At 36.5% G+C, this 27,435-nt stretch overlaps 1 protein-coding gene across 3 annotated transcripts; it reads right to left on the minus strand.

The window, feature by feature from the left end:
* Window positions 1-1,515: 1,515 nt before the first annotated feature.
* On the minus strand, window positions 1,516-23,359 carry LOC129266698 (uncharacterized). Of its 3 annotated transcripts, none has more exons than XM_064103845.1 (4): window positions 23,204-23,359; window positions 17,950-18,014; window positions 9,366-9,503; window positions 1,723-7,873 (listed from the first exon to the last, which is right to left on the minus strand). In XM_064103845.1, the coding sequence occupies exons 2-4, from the start codon at window positions 18,008-18,010 to the stop codon at window positions 7,530-7,532; spliced, it is 543 nt and encodes a 180-aa protein (XP_063959915.1). In that variant the 5' UTR covers window positions 18,011-18,014; window positions 23,204-23,359; the 3' UTR covers window positions 1,723-7,529. The 3 variants fall into 3 exon arrangements, with proteins under 3 accessions (XP_063959914.1, XP_063959915.1, XP_054760496.2); XM_054904521.2 differs by lacking the exon at window positions 23,204-23,359 and adding an exon at window positions 19,259-19,365; XM_064103844.1 differs by lacking the exons at window positions 17,950-18,014; window positions 23,204-23,359 and adding an exon at window positions 19,259-19,421 and having other exon boundaries at window positions 1,516-7,873.
* Window positions 23,360-27,435: the final 4,076 nt, after the last annotated feature.

The raw sequence follows: 27,435 nt of genomic DNA on the forward strand, positions 1-27,435 counted from the left end.
ACAATCTGTTCCTCATCTCTAAATCTTAACAATTCCTTTTTCAGGGAGACTTCCCATTGCTCTATTGTCTTAATTCTAAAACTTTTTTTCACCTTTCCCATGGTGAAAACAGCGAGAATAAAAATAGACCTTGGACTCTACTTTGTTAAGCACTGAAATCTCTCAACTTCACGGAAGACTTAATTTCGTTTGTATACTGGGATACTTTTTCATAAAGACTTGTTATTATAACAAATGAACAATATTCATAACAAATTTACTATCGGCCAATCAAATTGTATCATTTCAGTAGCTTTAAACTGTTTGTTATTGTATCAAGCTCGATGAAACAGGCCCGAGAACATTCTGACCGGGACAAGTCCAATCTACCATGTTTACCGTATACGGTCACATCAACGAAACCGACTCCAAACCGACCGATGGTATGTCAATGATAACGCTTTGATCGGCCTGGAGTCGAATTCGCCGGTGTGCACCGTTAAAAAAATTATCCTTAAAATAAAAGAAGTTCCTGCAGCAGAGTCTCGAGAACACCTGTAATCTTACCAGATTGCGTAATCTTACAGGAAATTGGTATTTGGTGTATGGAACCTTACAAATTTCCTTTGATAAAACACACTTTTCCCCTTTTTTAACAGACCTGTTCTGTTAAATTGCAGAAAAATTCCTGTTGTATGAATTTACAGAATGATTCTGTTATTGCTTTTTGCAAAATCTTCTTTTTTGTTGTTGTAAAATCAGGTTTTTTTAACAGTGTGACTGAGACAAAATAAGGGATTTACGCTTCCACTATGCACAACGTATTTAAGAATATAGAAAATGTCTTGTCGAATGGCCTTTTATAACAAAAGATCAACCAAAAGGTCTTTGTCGAGAATTGATGAATCAAAACAACAGTTTAGTCCCGGATTCTGGAAGGACGGCGTATTTGCAATTTTTCGTCAAAACCTTGGACGAAACTGCTGTTCTTATTCACAATTTTTCGACAAAGACTTACCAGTTCTTTATCGTTCGACGGGTATTTTCAATAAATTTACTGTGTTCTTGAATGCATCGTGCGTCGCTGTGCATGAAGCCAATTTAAAGGTGCGCCGATTCCCTGGATTCAAGAGGGCGCTGTTGGACGTTGCTGTACTCGCCGCCATCTCGATTTGAAGACCATCGTCATGATATGCATGCAGCTGTCAATCATCAAAACTCCACGTCGCAATCACACAAACCACTCCCACACCCAACTGTTTAAACTTATTACGTTATTCTCAATGTCAGATCATCGCTCGGTTTGGGGTCGGTTCATTTGTCTGACTGTGACACGGACCCATTATCAGAGTTCTAGTTCACTCTTGCAAGGATTTAAAGTCAATGCATATCGGCTGTGAATATGACCAGCCGAAAATTTGATTTATTTTAATCATAAAAATACATTTCTTATTTCTTAATCTCAAACAATTTGAATTCAATTCTGGTTGCTTTAAACTCACACAAGGCAACAATCCAATCATTAGCTGGTCACTATTTAAAAGCCGATATTGATTTATTTTAAATCCTTGAAATTCAGAGAGTACCTTTTTACACGTTGACACTTTTTGTATTATTTTTCAGAATACATATTATATTGAAAGTATGAATGGTTTCAGCTTCATAGATCTCCAAGTTAAAACATAGACATCGAGACTCAACTCCAATCCACTCCGGAACATGGCACAAATAGTACATCGATCATTATATTATGTTAGTATATATTTCAGTATATTAAAAAAATCAGCATTAAAAAAACCCAAAATAATCGATAAATATTGACTGCACGTATTCCGTTTATATAGGCAAACTGGTTCCCGTTGCATAAAGAGTCGTAATCAAACCAAACTCCCAAAAATCTATCGGTACTCGACTTTCAACCGATGAAATGCGCGCATGAGGGACTTACGCAAGACTTTTTATTACTTATACGGAGTGTAACAAAATACCAGGGGGCCGTTTCATAAAGCTGTTCGTAAGTTGAGAGCGACTTTAAGAACGACTGGTGATCCTTTCTTACGCGCTAAACCATCCCCACTGAATCTACCGTTTACAAGAAAGGATCACCAGTCGTTCTTAAAGTCGCTCTTAACTTACGAACAGCTTTATGAAACATCCACCGGTTATCAATGTAATCCTTTCCCCCAACACGTTCAAATACACTGAATGCCTATATGCGACCCGTTGCAGAATGAATTGCCATTAAACGCAAATCAAAATATCAAGCGTATGTCGCTCATGCGCGCATTTCATTGGCTGAACGTCAATTTACGTTTGATTTTTGGAGTTCCGTTTGATTGCAGCGCTTTCTGAAACGCCCCCAGGACATTGGTAAAATGCAACACAAATTGATAGAATAAATATAATAAATGACGTTAGGATACAGCCTATAGTTTCTATGCAAAACGACAAAGAAATATTGTACTTTCTATTAAAGGGGTGCTCCAGCACCACCCCCTAAAAAATTTTTTTTCCAGAATGATTGTCACTTTAAAGAGAAATTCCAGTAGTTGCAGTAAACACTGATTTCATGAGAAAGTCTGTAAAACCAGGCTTAATTGTCAGTTTATCATCGAGGATCTAGATCTGGTACAGTTACATAAACTGAACTTTGTGAAATCTTGAAATCTACGCTGAATAATGTTCAGACTGAACTTCCCCAACACAGATAAGCGCACGTGGGACAGTGTATAATTATTGAATTTAATAGACCAGTTCGTAGTTACTTCATGGAAAATTTTGGTCAAATGACCTTTTATTTCTTTCATTATGATAGGCAGATTTCAAAGCAAGATATTACGTAAGCTTGCCTTACATAGCAGGATGATGAAATTGAATAGACCAGGTGACTAGAATAGCACACCAATGAACACTTTATGAAGGTATTTGTTGCATTCCTACTTTGAATGCATATCATAGCTTGTTGCACAATGTACTTGGCAAACTGTGAAATACCAGTCGTTCGTGGACGCATTGTTGTTTTTTGTGGATGTAAATGAAAACCACAATTCAAAAGAATATATGAATAATCAAGACATCAAAGTTGGTGCTTATCTCATTAGATTTTAAACCACCATGTCACATTAGTACAAATGACCTTCCTCTGATCATGCGTAGAATCTGTTGATCATGCGCAGAAAGGAACTACGAACTGGCTTATTATGGCAACTACCATCGTGACAGGGCTTGGCAGTCAATCAAAGTTACCATGGAAGTTCTTATGATGGCCAAGTAACCATAGTTGACACTATAACTAAACGGGCCCGCCTCGTGAAAGTGTCACACTCCAGCTTGACACCATCTCTATGGAAAGCCAAGCTAGACATTAATCTTTTGTGAACAGACGTATGCTTCGCACATTCCATGCGTCTGCATTTTGTCCAATCAGCCTATCGTCCAGTTTTGCTTTCCGTAGAGATGGCAAGCTTTCATAAAACGAAACACTGAGGGGCGTTTCACTAACATTTTCATCCGACGAGTTGTCAGATCCTTTCTTGATTCTGATTGGCTTAGAAGCAGTGTTACTATGGTAAAGGAAGGATAAAAAAGGATTCCGTGTCGGATCAAACCCTTGAATGAAACGCTTCTCTGGTCTCTGCTGATACAGCTGTCAGAGGTTGGAGAATCAACTCATTCTGAAGGAGATCACATACATTCTATACACACCAATGGGGATGTCGCAAGGTACTTGCCATTGATCGCATTTCAAGGTCAGCTTTTTTATCAACAAGTATAAATTGATTTGCCTTGAAAGGACAAGTCCACCTCAATAAAAAGTTGGTTTCAATAAAAGGAGAAAAATCCAACAAACACAACACTGAAAATTTAGGGTTATGACATTTTAAACAGTTTTATGCAAATCCTGGTCGGTATGCGAATGAGCAGACAGATGACGTCACCCGCTCACTATTTCTTTTGTATTTTATTATATGAAATATGAAAAATTCGAATTTTCTCCTCATCGTCATGTGGAACAAAACTTTATGCCTCCCTGAACATGTGCAATTACCATTATATTAACAGTTTGTGGTTAAATAAAGTTGGTCCCAATTGTCAAATCTGTGAAAATTGAAATATTTTATAATTTAAACAATAAAAAACACAATAAATAGTGAGTGACATCATCGACTCTCTCATTTGCACATCGATAGTTGTTTTGTTTTGTGAAAAATAAGCAAAACTTTAAAATGACATAACTTTCTTATTTTACATCCGATTTTGATGAAATTGTCAGGGTTATGTTAGTTTGATTTTTCTCTATCCATTCAAATCAACAATTTTCTGAGGTGGACTTGACCTTTTATAGTTAAAATCAATCTATCACCTGTAAACTTGTATCTAAAATTTGCAACTGATTGAAAATATTTTCTTGCAAGTTGCAACACATTACGGGGAGAATGGATGGGCCTACAAAAATGCGGCTTTTTTATCTTGTTAGCGCACGGAATTTCTCATATGTCTCCTTAATGTTCAAGGTGCAGTAAAATATGGTTTCTTTAAAAAAGTAGAAATTTTGCACCTACAACATACTCTGCGCCATTAAATGTGGATAATGTAGCTAACTCTACCTTTTAACGTGCACAGCGTAACAGCATTCACTATTTGCGGTCATCCTATCAACCACGAGTGTGGGTAGTTGTTCCTATCTGCCTATTTCGTTTAGTGTACAAACAGAAATATGAAAACCAATTTACAACTGCAATGAACTGCCAGCCCGATCATTCCCACTCAAAAGACAGTAACAAAATAATTATTCGAAAATTTCATTAAATGTGCTCGTAATAAAATAACAGCTTGGGGTCTTACATGTACTCTGATTATAATATGTCTGTATCGATATATACTTTAGATGTATCACTAGCTAAAACATTGATATTGATTAGTTTTAGAAATTTCGTACGTAAAACAATAATCCGTTTAAACGGTGTCCGATATATCTAATTATACAATGCGTTTCAGAAAAAAAGGTAATCCAAATCGAGGGAGCCGATTTTTAAAGCCCATTTAATTCTATAAAATCATATGGTTGGATATGAGAGAAGAACTCCTCAGCTTTCCATTGATACCCTATTTGTACCAGTTGTGTCAAGCATGACCAAATTAACTGATGTTGAAGACAAAAGATGCAGATACCCCTTTTTAGAAGTTTTTGAAAACTTGATGAAAGGGTCGAGGCTGATGTGAATACTTTCATCGATGCCCGAGTTGGCAACAATATTTTGATTGGCCCCCTTTTCTTCCAAGGGAGTGCAAATGGGCGATTGTACTTGCAGATGATTGACGAGGAGATCGTGACACAGTTGGATCAACATTTTGAGAGACATGTTCGAGGAGTGTACAGGTGGATCCAGGATGGCGCTCCTGCGCATCGTTCCATCACCATTCGTGATAGACTATAAGAAAACTGTTTGGACATCGAGTTGTTACCCTCAACCATGACGTAGAATGGCTATCAAGATTGCATGACCTTGAGATCATGCCCTGTGATTATTTCCCTTGGGGACACGTAAAGAAAACCAAGGTGTTCGCAACTTGGTTCGCAACTCCTCAAGATATTGATGATTTGGAGGGCCGAATTCAACTTGAGGTGGAAGCTTTGCGCATTGATCCAGCAATGGTGAGACGAGTTGTTTAAAGGCGACCGCACACCTTACGACTGGTCTGCGACCCGATTTAGGAACAAATCGCATTTTGCTCATTTTCTGAAGATGTGAAGAGAACATATCACTTTATTTGAGGTTGAAATTAATTGAAATAATAATATTATAACAATTTTGAAAGATTGCAAGCCCTTATTTTGGAGTAAAGTCCAAATTAGGTTCAAATCGTAGCCAATCGTAAGACTGCTATGACGTCATTACGACTAGATATTAAATTCGCTTTTATTCTAAGAAGGATGATAGCATAGTCACAAATTTGATCATAGGTATTCGTACGATGATTTAGAACATTACACAGTAAGATATTCCAAGTCTCAATATTAGCATCAAATTCTATTACATTTTATTCTGAAATCGGGTCGCAGACCAGTCGTAAGGTGTGCGGTGGCCTTAAGATATCCTTCCACGGTGCCGGCTTTGTGTGCAAAGGAGACGGGAGGACATGCAGGAGGACACGCTGAAGGTGTGGGTGAATAAGACATCAACCTTTCAAACATCATTTCAGAGGAATGCCTTGACTCTACATTCCAAAAATTACTTGGAAACCTCAAAAACATCCTATTCTATCATGTGCAGATTTTACCCTCTTTACCAAAACTTGGAAAAAGTGTCATCTTCACCCATTGTCATTAACATTAATTCGGTCATGCGTGACACAGATGGTACAAATAGGGTATCAATTGAGAGCTGAGGTGTTCTTTTCTCATATCCATGCAGAATAATTTCACGAAATGAAATATGATACGAATATCAGCCCTCTATATTTGGATTACTCTTTTTTCTGAAACGCACTGTATACATTTGAAGTTAAAAGAACCTACAATTGCACGTTGCCAGGATTTAAGAGAGAGCTGTTGGACATTCATTGTATTTACGCGCTGCAATCGACGGTGCGAGCAGATCATTGACACCAAAGTTAAACGACGCTCACGCAGATGTCATGTTCTGAATGCCCAAACCCTTGATTCTCAGTTGCGTACGCTTTGGCTGCTTTTCGAAACCTTCTGTTTTGTGAAGTGGCGTCATCAGATGTTTGGGCCAACGTACGCCGATATAGGTATCACATGCCTAATTCATTTCCCAAAGACTCGTGTGTTAAAGTGGCACTTTGAAAAAAATCATAAAAGATAAAGAGGAAATTCGAGGGTTGAATGTTTACTACCAGTGGACAGGATATATATCTGACATTCCATATCTGACCAGAAAAGGGTACCTCGACCGGCTCATTTTAAAAATAAATCGGCATTTATAAAGATTACACCTGACAGGATCAAATTCATCACTTGAGAGAGTAAAATGGTCCTAATTCTTCCACCAGTAACAAAATAGTTCCAAAGTAGTGATATATCTTTCCAATTTGGAAAAAGGAAGTTCAGTAGGTACCCTCCCTAGAATCAGTGTTAGATTGTCAGTCATATTCATTCATTTTTGTCAATCAGCAATATCAAATTTGAAAATTGAGAATGGGTTGACTCGAATGAATATCTTTTGCCTGCCAGTTGTAATTAGGCCCGTGAAACCTCTCGTCAAAAGCAGCATTAGACCCGTGTTTACAGCACCGTCCTACAGCGCCCTCTTGAATCCAGCGAATGTGCACATTTAAATTAGCTTCATAAGCTACAGTACTCTATGAATAATAATAATAATATATAATATGTTAACAAAAAACCCAAATCTTTTTCTAATTTCACTTCGAGAAACAAAATGCATGCCGCTAATGCACTATTTGTTTATTTGAATTTAAAAAAAAGAAGAAGAAGAAGAAGAAGGAGAAGAAGAAGAAAAAAAGAAGAAGAGGGGAGGAGGAAGAGGAGAAGAAGAATAAGAAGAACCAGAAGAGTCCCTACAATCTTAAAACTCCTTAGCAAAAATAGCCATGAGAAGAGCAGCAATGACGACGACGACGTCGGTACGCAGAGACCCAGCCCCTCCAACAATAGTCCCGTTGAGGGGGCATACAATGTTTGCATCCAGCTGGGTTGTGTCTGCCTGAAATATCATTGGCAAACGTCCTACCAACGGAGCCGCTGTGTCAGTGATACCATAGTCATCGCGATAATTCAAAATATTTCCGAGCAAGTCGGATCGGGCATCATTATCTTCACTGCATGTATTACTTTTGATTGTCTGCACACATCCCAAAATGGTGGCACTGAAGGTCACTGAAGGTAGACTGGGATCTACTATTCCCGTCCCTGTGCGAGAAAAGAGGAAAATATACAAAGAAAAAATATTCTTGTAAAAAATTCTTCTATTTGATCATGCTCAATAGTTTTTTAGTGTACCTTATCGTTTTAAAACTTGACCATTATAGCCTACAAGCTTAAGACACGAAATTCAAATCATATAAAATCATTTGATTACACCAATGTGATAAACATTACAAATATATGAGATGTAATACATGTATGAGATGAATAAAAAAAATGCACAAAGGTCAGATTTGAATATTATACAAAGAAATGTATATCATCAGGATCACTGTTGTCAATTTATTGACTTTGAACCAGGTAGAATTAGTTTTTTCCTTTTTCCCTGTTTACCGACGAGACAAGATAAAAGATGGACATTTCCAAACAAGGTCAGTTAATATTCATTGGCTCTCGTGAAGTATGTTCATACTTGAATCATGCATATTATCTCCATGGCTGATGGTACTAAGGGCGTCGACCCATCTTTCGGATTTTTTTCAATTTTTTTTTAGCGCGCCTTACGCGCCAAATTTTTAATACAAAATGTTCAGAAAAATGGGCAATTTTGTATTTTCAGAAGTTGTATATGCCAAGTGGTTTTAAAGCAATTTCCAATGAATTTTATAATATATATTAGCATTGTAGCATATTAGCATTGCTCCTTCTGTCATTTCATTTAAGAGAATGTTTAAAAGAACTTGTAATTTATCAATAACTTGCGGAACATCCACTGTTGTGCTTATTTTGTGTTAGCATGACCTTGATGATTTGGTGTATATTATCAGTATTTTCAAGATGTCCTTCTTAATTAATTTGATTTATTGATATTTTATTATACGTCAAACGAGTGCCCGTCTGCGTTTTGTTTGCTGCAAAGTTTGTTAATGTTTCGTTTTACATTCAAATCCTAATGTGAATCTTAATGCTGTAACATTCTGTACATACGTTATGCATTTTGTAAATATGTTTATTGTTATTCAGGGCCCCATGGAAGACCACTACGTATTGGTGAATGGGCTACCCTGTCAAAATATCAGAAATAAATAAATAAATAAATAAATACATTGTATATTATGACTTATTCAATTTGTCAAATTATTGGGGGAGGCAAATCGATATGCCCCCCCCCCCAAAATAAAAAAATCATTACCCACCCCCTCCACCAGGATCGACTCCTCTGGTAATGAGACAATTTTAAATTGCATACAGATTGCACTTGCCAACTTGTCTACTTGGAGACGACATGTGGACATATACTGTACATCGTGTCAAGGTTTTTAACCCCAAAATAAGGATATTCCGTACCGAAAAAAATTGACAAGCAAAAAAAAAAGAAAAAAGGTTCTTTACTTTCAAAAGAGGGGGGCACATCTCCGTTCTAATGGCATTTTTACATTAAAAATTTTAATTTTACTTCTCAAAGGGGAGGGGGGCACATGCCGGCTGTGCCCCCCCCCCTTGGATCCGCCAGTGCTCACACCCTTAGGGTTATTACCATTGATTGTAGCGCGTCCACAAGCGGTCATGTTGTTCCAGCACGTCACTTCTGGTAGATTGCTCATATTGCATGGCAGATCAAAGAGATTAGGCTGGGTTTGTAAGGATATACAAGCCTTGCACTTGAGTTGTTGACCTAAACCAGGAAGAAAGAGAAAAAGAGACGTTAAAATAACACTTTTTTAAATCCATTTCTCATAATGTAGACCTACACCTCCGGTCTACAATCAAGAATGTGTGAATCCTCTTTTATCAATTCTCATTTCATACAAACTGCAGAATTTTGTTAAAAACGTGGATTTTAATGTCAAAAGATCAGATTTCAACTTTAGCTGATATGAATTCAAAACAATATTGAGAATCTTATTATTCCCACAAATGACAGATTAAAGTTTCAATACTCTTTTTTTTTTCATTCCGAATCGACATATTACACTTTAATATGAAATAATAACCATATACATGTAAATCAATTAAAGGGAATATAGTACTATGTTATGAGGCGCCGATTGTACCAGTATTATATAGAGCAAATATTTGTTATATAATCATTATTTATTAAATAATAACAATTATTTATATATAATTTGCACTTTATTTGTTGTTTTTACGCGTTGCGTTTTGCGCACTGCGTTTCTTGATGCTGTTAACTAATAAATTCATCATTTCCTGATGAAGCCCTATGGGCGAAAATTTGATCTATTTTTTCATTCTCTATATATATATACATATATAATAGGACGTGCTACATCTTTTTGAAGTATGCCTAATGCAAAAACAAAACGAAGTAAAAAAAAGTGAAGAAAACTAAATAAAATGAAGGAGTTGTAAAAGGGGAAGCTCTTGAATTAAATCAAGTTAAAATCAGAGTGTTTTTGGACTACATATCCTTTTAATTGTTCATGGTTGTAGGGTATAAGAAAACAAAATAATAGGGTGCGCTATGTTTTTTTTGGAAGTATGCCTAATGCAAAAACAAAACGAAGTAAAAAAAAAGGGAAGGAAAAAAACATTGTAGGAGTTAAAGGGGAAGCTCTTGAAATAAATCAAGGTAAACGCTGAGTCTTTTGGACTGTAAATTATGTTAATTCTTCATGGTTGTATAGGATTTAAAAAAATACCGACTAATGGATTAATGGAAATAAAATTAGCTCATTTTACCGTATATCTGGATATTTCATGTTTGGTTCTATTTACCAATTCCTTCATACCAACCATTTATTTTGAAATAATTATATTGTTGTTATGAGAGAGGGGGGGGGGGGGGCACAAAAAGGGAGGTGTAGGTCCCATTACTGTATTTTAGCCTACCCCTGTAATCCAAATCAGAAGTAGACCCCCCACCCTCACTGGAGAGAATACAGAGTCCCGTAGTGTGTGCTAGTTGTGTTCAAAGTGTGGAACACAATATGAAATCACCTTCACACTGTTATAGTAGAGAGTTTTAATCGCATACTCACATAGTCGACCATGTGACAATCGAGGTGTCCACAGTGTGAAAATATATTCACGCTGTTGAATTTGAGCATCTTAACAGTGTGAATGTTTTCACATAGTCCACAATGTGAACACACTTGCCCGTATTCTGATAGCAGGTTTAACTTAAACTCAGGTTTAAAGCTGTAGTTTAAGTATGGATAGCCAATTGTTACATAAATCACTAACTGTAGAGATATCATACTTCAGCTCATTTGGCTCTCAAATCGTTCATACTTGTCTAGGAAGTATAAGCAGATTAATGTCTTTACCATCGATGAATCAGGAAAGAGCGCAGTAAACATAGGAAACACACAACTTATTAATAATTTTGATACTTATGGCTTCCCATACTTAAACCACAACTTTAAACCTGGGTTTAAATTAAACCCGACTTCAGAATACGGGCCACTGTGATCAGACTGTGTGACACTGTGTTCTGTATAGCCCCCCATCCATCAAAATAGCCTGGCATCCACCCCACCCTGGTGGTATGGCTTAATCATAATAATGCTGGTCGCTTGTATCTTATGTTCTCGTATATAGCATATCACCTTAATTTAAGGGCTTATAAAAAAAAGGGGGACTGAAATAAAACATCCCCAAAAATATTTTACTAGCAAGCTTTTCTAAATAATGAATAGAATAATTATCAACTGCCAATATATTTAGAGAAAATTATATATTCCCTTGCCATACTTAGCAACAATTAATCAATGTAAACACGGCTTCAACATACTTGAGTATTTAATTTCTTACAGGAATATCCAGTTGATATTGATACCAGGAAGAAAAATAGACATAAGTATAAAAATTGTAGTAAACAAGCCTATTAAATAACCCACAAAATAACGATTTCGGTACTGGTCTATAAGCCTCGACGTCCAAAAAAAATACAAAGACGATCTTAAACCGGATCTACCTTCTTGAAAGAGGACAGGGCTCACAAAGCGTTGCGATTGGTCGGTGGGTAAACAATTCTAGGCTTGGTATTTTTTTAAGGATGTGTTGTTGTACTCTCTCAAATCAAAATACACATTCACATTCCATAAGCAAGTTGTACAAACTATTTGAAACATTATTATAAATTATACAATAAATCCATAACAAATATAATTATACAAATTATACATCAAACTTCAAAGATACTAGAAATTAATACTAATGCGTTTCAGCAATTACAAAATGAAATATTAACAAGATGTATGAAATGATGAGAGAAAAAAAAAGATAAAAAGAGTTGTTTTACCTCCCACCCCCCCCCCCCTCCCTAGGTTAGGAGCACCCTCCCCTTTTTATGCCTATACTCTTCATAGAAGGGACTACAATTCTCCGTATTGTTTTTTTTCTGTGTTTTTGTTTATTTTGTTATGTGATTTTGGTATTATTAATACCATCGATTGTAAACACAATGTGTACGATCAATCGCTTAGAAGTGTGATATGCCGTGGTGCCGTGGCCGAGTGGTCTAAGGCGCCTGGCTAAACATGGAAAGTCCGGGGTTTGATCCCCGGCCGCGGCACCTATGCCCGTGAGCAAGGCATTTGATCTACAATGCTCTTTTATCCTGCTTTCAAATAAATGGAAATGCTATATGCATTATTGGAAACTAGATGTGCACTTGTTTAAAAAAGAAACAAAAATATGGGGCCGTTGGTCTCCTTTTCTCCCATCGTAATCTAACCATTAAAAATATCAAAAATGAGGATATTTTTCTGATCATTTTTCTTTACCTATCAGGATACTTTTAAAAAGGTAATATTACGGGAAACATTCTGCTGGTATGCTATAGAGTTACCAAGGCAACTTCACAGGGGCGTATACCCTTCTTTTTTCAAGTAGGAACAAGAGAGGCGGAAAGAAAATGATGTAAGAAATAACAAGAATATATGAAAATAAGAGATCCCGGTTTTGTAACATTACAACACCCTATAATTCAATTGAGAAATATAGAAGGTCTTCGTGCCCCTCGTCGCCCCCCCCCCCCCGGCCCTAAATCAATCTTCCTCGTACCACCCCTGACAATTCCAATGGCGGTGCTCGCGTGTGGAAAACATGATAATTTGACTTTATACGACTATTTCAAGTTATTGCAATGAAAATATAGTAGAATAATTATGAAAGGGGGAGACAGGAGATTGGGTGCTGCAATTACCCTTACTTTTATTACTTGGATTCCGAAATGATCTGGTGGAGGGGTCGCGTTACCTCCGCCCCCCCCCCCCCCTCTTCCCATATCAGAATATGCCTGCGTGTCCCCTGTAAAGGGGTAGGGTACCCTCATGTTTTAAGCATGTGAAATTCGAGAGATCGGGTCATAAATATACTTCATGTATAGTCTTAAATCTATACCTGGGATAAGAACGCGAAGACGAGCGCTATAATTTCTGTAAAGAGATTTATCTGATTATTTTGTAAAACACAAGTAAAACAAACTGTCATCTTTTCACAAAAAAAATTAAATTTTGTTTGATTTGAGCACTACAATAGTTTATTAATCGTCTCATATAATAAAAAAGGCATACATAAATTTGCTTTATTAGGCTTCAAACCACAAAAATCAAGTAGTACATGTTCATATTTTTATTTCATATTGTTCTATTTCCATAATTTTTATTTAACAATCAACTTTGTTCAGATACGTGAACTGCAAGTGGTGCACAACTGCACATTAATTCATAATGTATAACCGGCTATTTGGTTGGGCATGGAGGGGCTTTTTTCGAAGCTGGACTTGAAGATAGCAGCCCCTGTAACTTGGATTTATGGGGGGTATGGTGCATTTAAAAGATAGAAGAAAAGAGGATAAAAAAGATGGCTATGTTAAGCGAAGATACGCAAAATAAAGTGAGTCAAAAGGAAGGAACTTGCCAAGCAACATGTGAGCTGTCGTCCCAGTGAGTTATCTTAAAACCAGTACGAACTTTAGTACAGGATCTAAAGCACTAGCGTACCTACCTTCATAACTTAAAAACAATTCCTGTCATCCGGTTTGAGACCTGGACACTGAAGAACCATAACATTTCCTTGTTTCGGATTCCGATCCACAAAATCTTTGCATGAATTATCGCGGGTAAATGCTAAAACATGTGGTGCTTAAAGGACAAGTCCACCCCAACAAAAAGTTGATTTGAATAAAAAGAGAAAAATCCAACAAGCACATCACTGAAACTTTCATCAAAATCGGATGTAAAAAAGTTATGAAATTCTAAAGTTTCGCTTAATTTCACAAAATAGTAATATGCACATCCCGGTCAGTATGCAAATGAGGGAACTGATGACATCACTCAGTCACTATTTCTTTTGAATTTTATTATACAAAATATGAAATATTCTAATTTTCTCCTCATTGTCCTGTGAAAAAAAGTTTTATTTCACCCTGAACATGTGGAATTACCATTGTTTAACGTTTTATGGTAAAGTCATGTTGGTCCTTATTGCCAAGTCTGTAAAAATAGAATTGTATAATTCAAACAATAAAAAACAAAAGAAATAGTTATTTTTTTTTTTTAGTTTTTTTTTTAAGAACAAGTGCACACCTAGTTACAAATAATGCGTAAAGCATTTCCTTTTATTTGAATGCAGGATAAAAGAGCATAGGTGTCGTAGCCGGGGATCGAACCCCGGACTTTCCATGTATAGCCAGGCGCCTTAGACCACTCGGCCACGGCACCTCCATGAGTGAGTGACATCATCGATTCTTCCATTTGCATGTGACTAAGTTGTGCATGGAACTATTTTGTGAAAAATAAGCGAAACTTTAAGATGTCATAACATTCTCATTTTACATCCGATTTTGATGAAATTTTCAGCATTATGCTTGTCTGATTTTTCTTTATTGATTCAAATCAACATTTTTCTGGGGTGGACGTGACCTTTAATTTCATTTTATTTGATCTTCCTGTAAGAACTTCTGCATTTTGACACCATGATCACCAACCTGCGCCTTTTCATTTCAGAGATACCATTATACCATGGGCGGAAATCCCAGGGGGGACAGGGGGACGTGTCCCCCCTACCAAAAATAGTAGGGGGGACACAATATCAAATGTCCCCCCTACTATTTTTGGTCTTTTATGATGGAGAAAAATGCATCATTCACATTCGAAATAATACATGTATTTTGGACTAAATGACCTAACATTTTGGGTGAAAACCTTTGTTTATTTTGCTTGTCAAATTTTCAAGAGTGAATAAAATAAGATGAGGGGAAAACTTAGAAAGAATATTTCATGTCACTATATAAAATTTTCGCTCGCGCTTCGCGCTCGCATTGCCTGTTAGGTGATTTTTCAATATGGAGCTTAGATATCATGTTTGGAAGTCAATATACATTATACATTTCACCTCGGAAATCGAACTTTCATTATTTTGTGTGATTTACAAACGGATTAAAAAAAAAGTGATTTATAAAAGTTACAGCTTTATGGTCTGAATATTGGCATTTTCTACTCGCACTGAGCGCTCGCAAAATTCGATTTATTCAGTATCTATTATTTTTGTGTATTCCATTTAGATTGAAAATATCCCTTTTCAAGTCTGATTGTCAAAACGTAGCAGATAGTGCTACTTGTATTTTGATTGGCGATTTATGTATGTCTCAATATTGATTTTCATGACAGTTTATCAAAGATTTTGGCTCGCAATTTGCGCTCGCATTGATGGTTAAAAATATTTTAACTGATGCATTCTATTCCTAATTACAAAAGTGCTTGAAATGTCCAGTTTTCAGGCCATAATATCATCAGATTTCCCGCCCGCAAAATGCGTTAATAAATAAGATATAAATTTAATGATTAAATTGTCCCTTTTGTTTCATCTCGCGCTTAGTAAGAGGAATAGGAAGATAGTCATCATTTCCATATGACTTGTCCTATAAGGATGTCCCGGTCCTATGGCAAACCTCAAATAATAATGAAATATTAAGTGTGATCCATATCCACCTCACAATTTTCCTACAAAGTGCATGAAATATATAGCTGAAATTGACTCTTTTTTTTTCAGATCAGAATATCAAAAAGTTTAAGCTCGCGCTTCGCGCTCGCTGATAGATGTGTAAAATGCCGAGATTCTAGGTCTAAATCTGAAAAACGCTTATGTTTATTCAGATATTCAATTCGTTCTCTATTTAAATCATTATCCAGTTTCAGATTACAATATCAAAAATTTTGTGCTCGCATTATTAATGTAGAAAGATCCCCTATTACTCATCCTTTTCATGATTTACAAAACATGAGTGTCCCGTTTTTAGGTCTAAATCTCGAATTTTTCTGCTCACGCTTCGCTTACATCAATTGTTTAGTTATATAGCTACCCTGTTCACCATTACAAAAATTGATTAAAATTTTCGATTCTTTTTGAAAAAATGTCAAAAATTTTCAGCTCGCGATTCGCGCTGGCATTTATTGTTGAAATATGTAACGTCTTCATGGCTAAGTGCAAGCAGTCCTTAACAAGTACCTTTTTGATCAATTCAAATTAAACGTATATGAACATTTTCTGGCTGCATTTTGCACTCGCTTTATTTATGTAAGGACCGGGTGTAAGAAAGACCCCCAATTACTCATCCTTTTCATGATTTACAAAACATGAATAGAGTGTCTCGTTCTTAGGTCTAAATCTCAAAACTTTCCGCTCGCGCTTCGCGTTCGCATCAATTGTTTAGTTATATACCTATTATATGTTTAAGTTACAAAAAGTGCTTAGAATTTCCAGTCTTTAGGTAAAAATTTCAAAAATTTTCAGCTCGCGCTTTGCGCTCGCATTATTTGATTGTTGAAATATGTAGCGTCTTCATGGCTAATTGCAAGCAGTCTTTAACAGGTACCTTTTCCATCAGTTAACCTCTGCTCGCACTTCGCGGTCGTGGTAAATATTTAGTTGTATATACATCTTTTTCAGGATAACAAACATTGCCCAAAATGTTCAAATTTTAGGAAAAAAATACATAAATTTTCCCAAAAAAATTTGCTCGCGCTTCGCGCTCGCATTATATAAATAAGGACAATGATATCAGATATTTATGTTGATTTATAAGAATAAAGATAAAAAGTGACCATGAGGACTACTCCTTCAATGAAACAGACAAAAATTACCTTCGAGCGGCCGATCGGGGATTAATATGGCTGAAAATGTTTTTGTCCCCCCCCCCCAGGCTGGATCAGCCCGTTGTCCCCCTTACCTTTCGGGACAGATTTCCGCCCATATAAGATGTAAAAAAGGTCATTGACCTTTGAAAGGCTTTGACCTTGAATGTTATGGGTGAATGAGCATTTTAGGTACTTAATTTTATCTTATTTTATCTTCTTGTAACAATCTGTGCACTTTGACACCATGGTCACCAACATGTAGTATTTTATTTGGGAGATACCATTATACAGTATATTTAAATTGGTCATTGACCTTTGACCTTGAAAAAAAAAACACTTTCCCCACCCCGGCTTTCTCCTTACTTTTTTTTTTTTTTTTTTTTTGGGGGGGGGTAAATGTCGACACCCATACCTACTCAAATCAGTTGAAAAACCATTTCCAATCATTTTATTCCAGATGGTTACTGATTGCGGGATACTATGGATGTATGCCAGTTGTCCTCCGACCCCCCCCCCCCCCCAAAAAAAAAAAAAATTAATAAATCCCAGTGGGTAATAAATTACACCTTACACTGTAAAAACGGTGGTGTTAAAACTGACACCAGTTGGTGTTAATAGAGGACCACAACCTGAGGTGTTAGAATGACACCCTAGAGATGGAACATTACGCCAAAGAGTGTATAAGTAACATCCAAAGGTGTTGTAATAACACCTATAGGTGTTAAACTAACACTGTCAATTTAACACCGGAGTAGAATAACTGGTGTGGTCCTTTATGTACACCGGTTAACACCACAGTTTTTGCTGTGTAGTGATATCTTATGACGCAAAAGAGTGTAAAACTAACAACCATGCACCCATGGATGTTGAACTAGCACTGCAAATTTAACACCGGAATCAAACGTGTAATCCGGTTAACACAACAATTCTTGCTTGTGTGCTTTGTAATGTTTTCAAAACGGTACTAATAAACATTTCTTGCAACAGACTAGGATTTATTAAATTAAAAATTCTTACCAGTTCCATATGACAGGCCTGCAACTGCCAGAAGAAGGACTGTGACGATGATACACTTCATGCTTCTAAGAATTCGTGAGAAAGATCAGATTTAATAAGGGATTATGTCTCCATTTAGCACAACTGTATTATTTTGGTTGTAACGAATAACAGCATTTATATATTTTTTTAAATATTTTGAGAGATCATATCGTGTTTCTGTAATATATAGGACGCCGGGGGTGCGTCAAATGTATTGCTGTACACATGCGTGACCAAATAATTTCCAAACACCCCCTAAACGAGTTTTTCTCTGTGTGCCAACTAACCCACAAACAATTTTTTTCGCGGGCTTTGTTTACACATTTTGGCCCCAACTTTTTTTTAATATTTTGAGTGAACCATGTCGTTACATGAAGCGACATCTTCACATTTTCTGACAGCCAAGTTGATTGATGTGAAACATGAAATGTTTCCATAGCACCTCTCAGATCTAGAGTCGCACACAGTCCTGGGTCAGCATAAATACTTTAAAACGCCCATTTTTAGCCACTAGCCCACACAGTCATGACAGTATAGGGACCAATATGCATACATGCATTTCCAGCACATTTTATGGAGTATTTAAGCCTTATTTTTCACTATTTAGGAAATTTTGAGGTAAGTTTATAGCAATGTCTGTAGTGATAATGCTGCTAATAAGCCTTGGAAAATTACAACAAAGGATATTTTTTGTTGGGGGGGGGGCGAGTAGTGGTCTTGATAAATTATAGAAATCGTGCTAATATAACAAGTTGAATCAAGGAAAGTTACAAAGAGGAGGAAGGAAAAGCACAAAACGAAATGGCGATATGATGAAGTAGAAGAAAGGCGGCAAAGAAAAAAAAATAAAAAAGGAAGAGGAATAATTGAAAGGGGTCCAGTTTATACAGTTACAGTCGATTTCAATCAAACTAAAATTGGAAACAATCTCAACTGTGTATTCTAATAGATAAGATTTCATATCAATATTAATTTGAGTTTGGATTTATCGCAAACATTTGTAAGGTGGGCCCCAAATTACTTCACTAAACACAAAACATCAAAAGTATATATTTTTCAATATATTTTCCGGTCGTCTGGCTATGATAGACGTAATTTTGACGCTTCAGCTACATGAGTTTCTATTTGATCATGACCATCCTCTCCAACTCACCCCAAACCCTCAACAAAATTTAAATTCCTCTGCGTGCAGCATAATACTCAAAACTATCAACACAAGCAGACTCCTCAGAGCAGTGACAATAAATGTTACAAACTCGATCTAAATACATACAAGTAAAAGTCGTACCTGAATAATCAAGAACTATCTTTGAAATCGTGGCACTAAAAAGTAAAACGGGAGAGACGATCGATGGATGCATGTAACCACTTCAATTAAGTCAACTGGTACGATGACACAGACGCACTTATATATGTAAGCCTACCCTGCACCAAAAGGTCGCGTCATAAAATGGCGGTTAACGAGGCTGTTTAAAGGACAAGTCCACCCCAACAAAAAGTTGATTTGATTAGAAAGAGAAAACTCCAACAAGTATAACACTGAAAATTTCATCAAAATCGGATGTAAAATAAGAAAGTTATAACATTTTGAATTTTCGCTTAATTTCGCAAAACAGTTATATGCACATCCTGGCTGGTATGCAAATGAGAAGACTATGACGTCATCCACTCACTATTTCTTTTGTATTTTATTATATGAAATATGAAATATTCTAATTTTCTCCTCATTGTCAATACAACGATTAATTCCTCCCTGAACATGTGGTATTAGCATTGTTTAATACTATATGGTTCAGTCAAGTTGGTCCTTATCTATAAAAAATGAAATATTGTATAATTCAAACAATAAAAAACAAAAGAAATAGTGAGTGATGGACATCATCGACTGACTCACCTAGTTGTGCATATCACTGTTTTGTGAAAAATAAGCGAAACTTTAAAATGTCATAACTTTCTTATTTTAAATCCAATTTTAATGAAATTTTCAGCACTATGTTAGTTTGATTTTTTGTTTCTATTTATTCAAGTCAACAATTTTCTGGGGTGGACTTGACCTTTAAGAAACGAATCCGTGCGTTTGCATGCAGGGTCGTAGATAGCCGGGGAGGATCGATGCATTGTAAAATAATCACCCATGCAGATTTTTAGGAGAAAAAAGTTCTTTATATTAACTTTTAGCCACTATCATTAGTATTATTATTAGCAGTATTATTGTTATTATTATTGTTATTATAATGCAATGATGATTCAAGATTCATGTGTGAAAAAAGTCCCTATATAGGCTTGATGCCCTTTCACACTGTAAACATTTTAAATTCAAATGATACCAGTGAAAAATAAGGTTAATGATGAATAATTAGCACGTATGAAACCAAACTAGAACATGAACGCTAATCACAGCACGATTACAATAGCAAATTCAAGATTCACGTGTGAAAAGGTCCTACATTTAAAAGACAATGATGATTGCAATTCGTCTTTAGAATCATCGGACCTTTCACACTCTCACTCTCACTTATTTTAATTCGAATTCCCGAGCGAAGGCGGTATGTGTCCTTTGTGACTTGTCAATCAAAACACTGCATCGATACGATGAGTGCATGACAATTGTATTATCCACGGAAGTGCTTGAAAGCTCCACCCAAAGATGTTCTGAGGTCAAGCCTTTCACATGTTAAATTCGTACCGTAATTTGAGTGAAACTTAACCGGAATTCACCTCCGGAGTAGAATTTGAATTCGCGATTGTGATTAGCGTTCGTGATAGTTGGTTTATTTCACGCGTGCTACAAATTCGTCATTAGCCTATTTTTTCACTGGAATCAATCAAATTACGATTTTTTTTTACCGTGTGAAAGAGCGGTTAGACTTGAAACGATCACTCTAGCTGTTTTGATTTGCGACCATCCTAACCAGACGGAGACGCGTTCTACAACGCACCAATTCCTTTGAAAATGCAAGTCAAATCACAATGGACAGCTGATCGTCCGAAGAATTGGACCGGGCAAAAATTGCAAATATATGCCGTTTAGTGTCCATAGCCCAGGACGGCAATGCTGTTTTGATTCACCGATTTTCGACAAAGGCTATTTTGTAATTGATGGGCTTTTGACAAAGAGATTCTCTGCGTTATCTGCGTAGTGATTTCGAAAACGCCCTATTGTACATTAACCGACGACAGATGGTGTCGTTGATATCTGCTAATAGAGTGACATTCATCGGTTGGTGAATGAGTTCCCAAAATGTGACTGTTATTGTCATCTTAATAACATTCTCTCAATTGCAGCTGCGGCGTAACCGGGGGACCATATGGATCAATGACCCCACCATTTTTAAAGTGGGTTCCTACCCCCCCCCCCCCCCCCACCCCGCCCCACTTTTCAAGACAGACGCGATCTATTTTTTTACTAAGCAAAGTATATGTCATTTTGTCCAATTTTGCATTCTAAAATCTCAAAATTTTCTCACGCGGTCGTACCGCTCCCGCTAGCAAATAGACCAGTTCGTAGTTACTCATGGACAATTTTGGTCAAATGACCTTTCATTTCTTTCATTATGATAGGCAGATTTCAAAGCAAGATATTACGTAAGCTCGCCTTACATAGCAGGATGAAGAAATTGAATAGACCAGGTGACTAGAATAGCACACCAATTAACACTTTATGAAGGTATTTGTTGCATTCCTACTTTGAATACATATCATAGCATGTTGCACAATGTACTTGGCAAACTGTGAAATACCAGTCGTTCGTGGACGCATTGTTGTTTTTTGTAGATGTAAATGATAACCACAATTCAAAAGAATATATGAATAATCAAGACATCAAAGTTGGTGCTTATCTCATTAGATTTTAAACCACCATGTCACTGTAGTACAAATGACTTTCCTCTGATCATGCGTAGAATATTTTGATCATGCGCAGAAAGGAACTACGAACTGGCTTATTCCTTCGTTTAGCTGTATAGGAAAAATTATGTCTGGGCCACATCTTCCAAAGAGCTACGATTTATCTGATCAACTTCATCTGTATAGAAATCCATTGATCTCGTAATTTTGTCTACAAACAATTTGCACTACATCCCTATTTAAACAATCAGTGATTATATGAATTTACAGCATATCTAGAAAATATTTCGAGTAATCATGCACTTTAGGTGATAATGTTGCTGGCTGTTCATAGTTAGGTTTGATCATATCAATCGTAACTCTTTGTAAGACGGGGTCCTGGTGCATTAAGGGAGTACGGTTATACCGAGTCCAATTTCTGAAAAATTCCAGTGCATTTTAAGTATGGTTATAACTTTGATTATAAACCAAGCTAAACATCCACTGGTATGGGGTGGGGCTGTCATATCCTGACATCTTTGAGGGAGGGGGGGGGGTTGATTTGTTCAAACATAGATCTACAATCTTCAAGTTAAGTGTACAATTCAATATTGGGGTCAATTGGTTAACATGGTTGGGGATTACTGACACAAATATTTTTTTCTGTGAGGGATTCTTTTTATTTTATTTTATTTTGTTTATTAATTTATTATTATTATTATTATTATCATCATTTTTTTATTTTTTTATTTTTTTTTTTTTTGGGGGGGGGGGGTGGTCAGTTGCATAATGAACCCAAAATATATACGGGGGCCATTCATATTGAACGATATAAAAATTATTTTTTGGGGAAAAAAAAGCTGCGAAGGAGAGATTGAAGCGAGCGAGAAAATTTCTAGACCTTTTTGATACAACTATCAAATCTAAATTTGTGATAGATTATTGACGTATATTTATATTCATATTGATATCATATTCCTCCATTTAAAAAATACTTTTCTTTCTTTTCTCAGTTTTTTTTTTGTTCTTCGTGGTAAAACGTTTGGGGTCCATGGCCCCCTAAGCTCCTTTTTTACGTCAGTTGGATCCAATGGACCCAATTTTCTGAGGACAACAGTCACTCTATTATGCTTGTGCATGGGCCCATACATTTGTTTGTCATAGTTGATGATGGATACGCTAGTGGCAATCCTCTAGTCTGCCTTTTTTAGTACTAGGTATATATATATATATATATCTATTTGATCATGACCATCCTCTCAACCAACTCACCCCCAAACCCTCAACAAAATTTAAATTCCTCTGCGTGCAGCATAATACTCAAAACTATCAACAAAAGCAGACTCCTCAGAGCAGTGACAATAAATGTTACAAACTCGATCTAAATACATACAAGTAAAAGTCGTACCTGAATAATCAAGAACTATCTTTGAAACTGTGGCACTAAAAAGTAAAACGGGAGAGACGATCGATGGATGCATGTAACCACTTCAATTAAGTCAACTGGTACGATGACACAGACGCACTTATATATGTAAGCCTACCCTGCACCAAAAGGTCGCGTCATAAAATGGCGGTTAACGAGGCTGTTTAAAGGACAAGTCCATCCCAACAAAAAGTTGATTTGATTAAAAAGAGAAAATTCCAACAAGTATAACACTGAAAATTTCATCAAAATCGGATGTAAAATAAGAAAGTTATGACATTTTGAATTTTCGCTTAATTTCGCAAAACAGTTATATGCACATCCTGGCTGGTATGCAAATGAGAAGACTATGACGTCATCCACTCACTATTTCTTTTGTATTTTATTATATGAAATATGAAATATTCTAATGTTCTCCTAATTGTCAAGTGATACAACGATTAATTCCTCCCTGAACATGTGGTATTAGCATTAATTGTTTAATACTATATGGTTCAGTCAAGTTGGTCCTTATCTATAAAAAATGAAATATTGTATAATTCAAACAATGACAAAACAAAAGAAATAGTGAGTGATGGACATCATCGACTGACTCACCTAGTTGTGCATATCACTGTTTTGTGAAAAATAAGCGAAACTTTAAAATGTCATAACTTTCTTATTTTAAATCCAATTTTAATGAAATTTTCAGCACTATGTTAGTTTGGTTTTTTCTTCTATTTATTCAAGAATTTTCTGGGGTGGACTTGACCTTTAAGAAATGAATCCGTGCGTTTGCATGCATGACAAAGAGATTCTCTGCGTTATCTGCGTAGCGATCTCGAGAATGACCAATTGCACATGAACCGACGACAGATGGTGTCGTTGGTATCTGCTAATAGAGTGACATTCATCGGTTGGTGAATGAGTTCCCAAAATGTGACTGTTATTGTCATCTGAATAACATTCTCTCAATTCCAGCTGCGGCGGAACCGAGAGACCATATGGATCGATGACCCCACCATATTTAAAGTGGGTTCCTACCCCCCCCCCCCCACCCCGCCCCACTTTTCAAGACAGACGCGATCTATTTATTACTAAGCAAAGTATAAATATGTCATTTGGTCCAATTTTGCATTCTAAAATCTCAAAATTTTCCCACGCGGTCGTACCGCTCCCGCGCTTAATCTTACAAAAAAAATGTCCATGACAAATTCCTCCGTTTAGCTGTATTGCAAATGTAACGTCTGGGGCCCATTTTCCAAAGAGCTACGATTTATCTGATCAACTTCAACTGTATAGAAATCCATTGATCTCGTAATTTTGTCTACAAACAATTTGCACTACATCCCTATTTAAACAATCAGTGATTGTATGAATTTACAGCATATCTAGAAAATATTTCGAGTAATCATGCACTTTAGGTGATAATGTTGCTGGCTGGGGGGCGTTTCATCAATATTTTCGTCCGACAAGTTGTCAGATCTGACAACTTTCCTTGATAATGATTGGCTGAGAGTCACTGTTACCATAGTAGCTGTCGGATAAAACAGTACTTGTCGGATAAAACGTCCGACAAGTCCTTTCATGAAACGCTCCCCTGTTCATAGTTAGGTTTGATCATATCAATCGTAACTCTTTGTAAGACGGGGTCCTGGTGCATTAAGGGAGTATGGTTATACCGAGTCGAGTCCAATTTCTGAATTGTATGATTCCAGTGTATTTTAAGTATGGTTATAACTTTGATTATAAACCAAGCTAAACATCCACTGGTATAGGGGGGGGGCTGTCATATCCTGACATCTTTGAGGGAGGGGGGGGGGGTTGATTTGTTCAAACATAGATCTACAATCTTCAAGTTAAGTGTACAATTCAATATTGGGGTCAATTGGTTAACATGGTTGGGGATTACAGACGCAAATATTTTTCTGTGTGAGGGATTATTTTTTTTATTTGAGGGATGCCGGGGGGGGGGGGTCAGTTGCATAATGAGCCCAAAATATGTGGGGGCCATTCATATTCAACGGTAGACATTTTTTTTTCTCGAAAAAAAGCTGCGAAGGAGAGATTGAAGCGAGCGAGAAAATTTTTAGACCTTTTTGATAAAAATATATCAAAATTTGTGATAGCTTTTTGACATATATATTATATATCGTTTTTTGTACTTATCTTTCTCCGTTTTTTTTTGTTCTTCGCGGTGAAACGTTTGGGGGTCCATGGCCCCTAAGCTCCTTTTTAGATTAGTTGGAGTAGGGTTATCAGGCGCGTATCCAGCATCAGGTCCTATGGGCCCAATTTTCTGGGGACGATAGTGACTCTATTATGCTCTTGCATGGCCCCATTCATTTCTTTGTCATAGCTGATGCTGGATACACTAGTGGTAATCCTCGAGTCTGCGGTTTTCAGTACTAGATGTGCATATTAGCTTTATTTTAAGACTGAAGACTCCGTAATTCGTAAGGACTATATCAGTAATGGACGCGCGAAGCGCGAGCTGATATTTTGATATTGGCCTACTGACCTAAAATGGTCCATGATTTCATGGTTCTTTCCCTTTGATCGCCTCTTTATATTTCGGTTCTTGTGTATTTTGTATCCTCTCCACTTATTTTACCTAATAAACCTAAATAAAGAATACTAACGAAAATGAGCTGATATTCAAATTGGTAAAATAAACGGGAAACACCCCATGCGCTTGATCGCGGGGAGGAGTGAAATGTGAAGAAACAAAAATGTCATCTATAAAAGCATAAACATTACATTTGTATTTCATTTCCTGCTGGATTTCTTACCTCTCTCCATCTATCTGTATCTAGCATTTTCCGAAAGAAATGGTTTCATTTAATAATACCAGATACTGTATGTACATATTAAGAAAATTACAAAAAAATATGGTTATCAGGCATAATATACAATAATCCAACATGAATGGAGGAAGTGTGTTTTGTTCACTGTTCATTATGGACTGAGAAGACATGCGTGTCCTATGTTTTCTAAGCATATAACCTGTAGCAGAGTAATTAATGAGATTACATATAGTCATTAATTGATATTGTGGTCAAAACGAAACCACAGACTGGACGATAAGCACTATCCAAATCCCGTTGATTAATGACCATAAAATACCAAAGCCTCGTAATGAATGATCTTTCAGTGTACCCTACGTCCAGAGTGACATATGACATTGCAATGCCTTCTAGAAATAAAAGAGCGGGGGCGATTCCATTCGGGCAAAGGAATTAAGCTAGGGGCGACTTCCTTTATGATTATTTCAATATAGAAAAGATAGGAAAGAAGAGTAAAAAGACGCAGAAGGGGGAAAACGCAGATCGTTTATGCCCATGACGATAAGGATAGAATAAGTTGGTTACACTTCGTAATTCCGAAGGTTCGTAATTCCGAAGGTTCTTTATTCCGAAGGTTCGTAATTCCGAAAACGAAATAAGGCTCGATGTTCCGAAGGTTCGTTAATCCGAAAACGAAATAAGGTTCGTTGTTCCGAAGGTTCGTTAATCCGAAAACGAAATAAGGTTCGTTGTTCCGAAGGTTCGTTAGTCCGAAAACGAAATAAGGTTAGTGAATCATTTAGTTTTCGGACTAACGAACCTTCGGAATTACGAACCTCATTTCTTTTTTCGGATTAACGAACCTTCGGAATTACGAACCTCACTTCGTTTTCGGACTAACGAACCTTCGGAATTACGAACCTCATTTCGTTTTCGGACTAACGAACCTTCGGAATATCCGAACCTTCGGAATAACGAAGCTTCGGATTTACGGATGTATGCGGAATGGGTTGTATATCTGTACGAACACTCATATGTTTTTAATGAAACAAATGCATATCAATTTGTCACCCCCTCTCGCCCCCTCCATCAAAAAAAAATTACGCTAAAGAGTACGAATTATGATTTTCATCGAAATTTCTGTCATCTCGCTGATTTGACTTTTTTCACGCCAAATCTATTTCAAAATGATTAATCATACTTTAAGTATTTTAGATTTTAGGACTCGCTCAGTTCATCGGAATACTGTACAGTATTCAATTCTTATCCCCTGAACTCAAACTTGTCTATTTTCTGTCTAATTTTTACCCCTAACATTCATGACTAAATCCCCATTAAAATGTCTTTCCCAAAATGCAAAGGGTGCGTAAAACCATGGCGCACTTACCATGTTTCCGGTTTTGATAGTTACAAAGATTTTTTATGAAGAAGACACTCGTAAAAGAAACT

This window comes from Lytechinus pictus, chromosome 8 (assembly GCF_037042905.1).
Source record: "Lytechinus pictus isolate F3 Inbred chromosome 8, Lp3.0, whole genome shotgun sequence".
In the NCBI taxonomy this organism is placed as follows: Eukaryota; Metazoa; Echinodermata; class Echinoidea; order Temnopleuroida; family Toxopneustidae; genus Lytechinus; species Lytechinus pictus.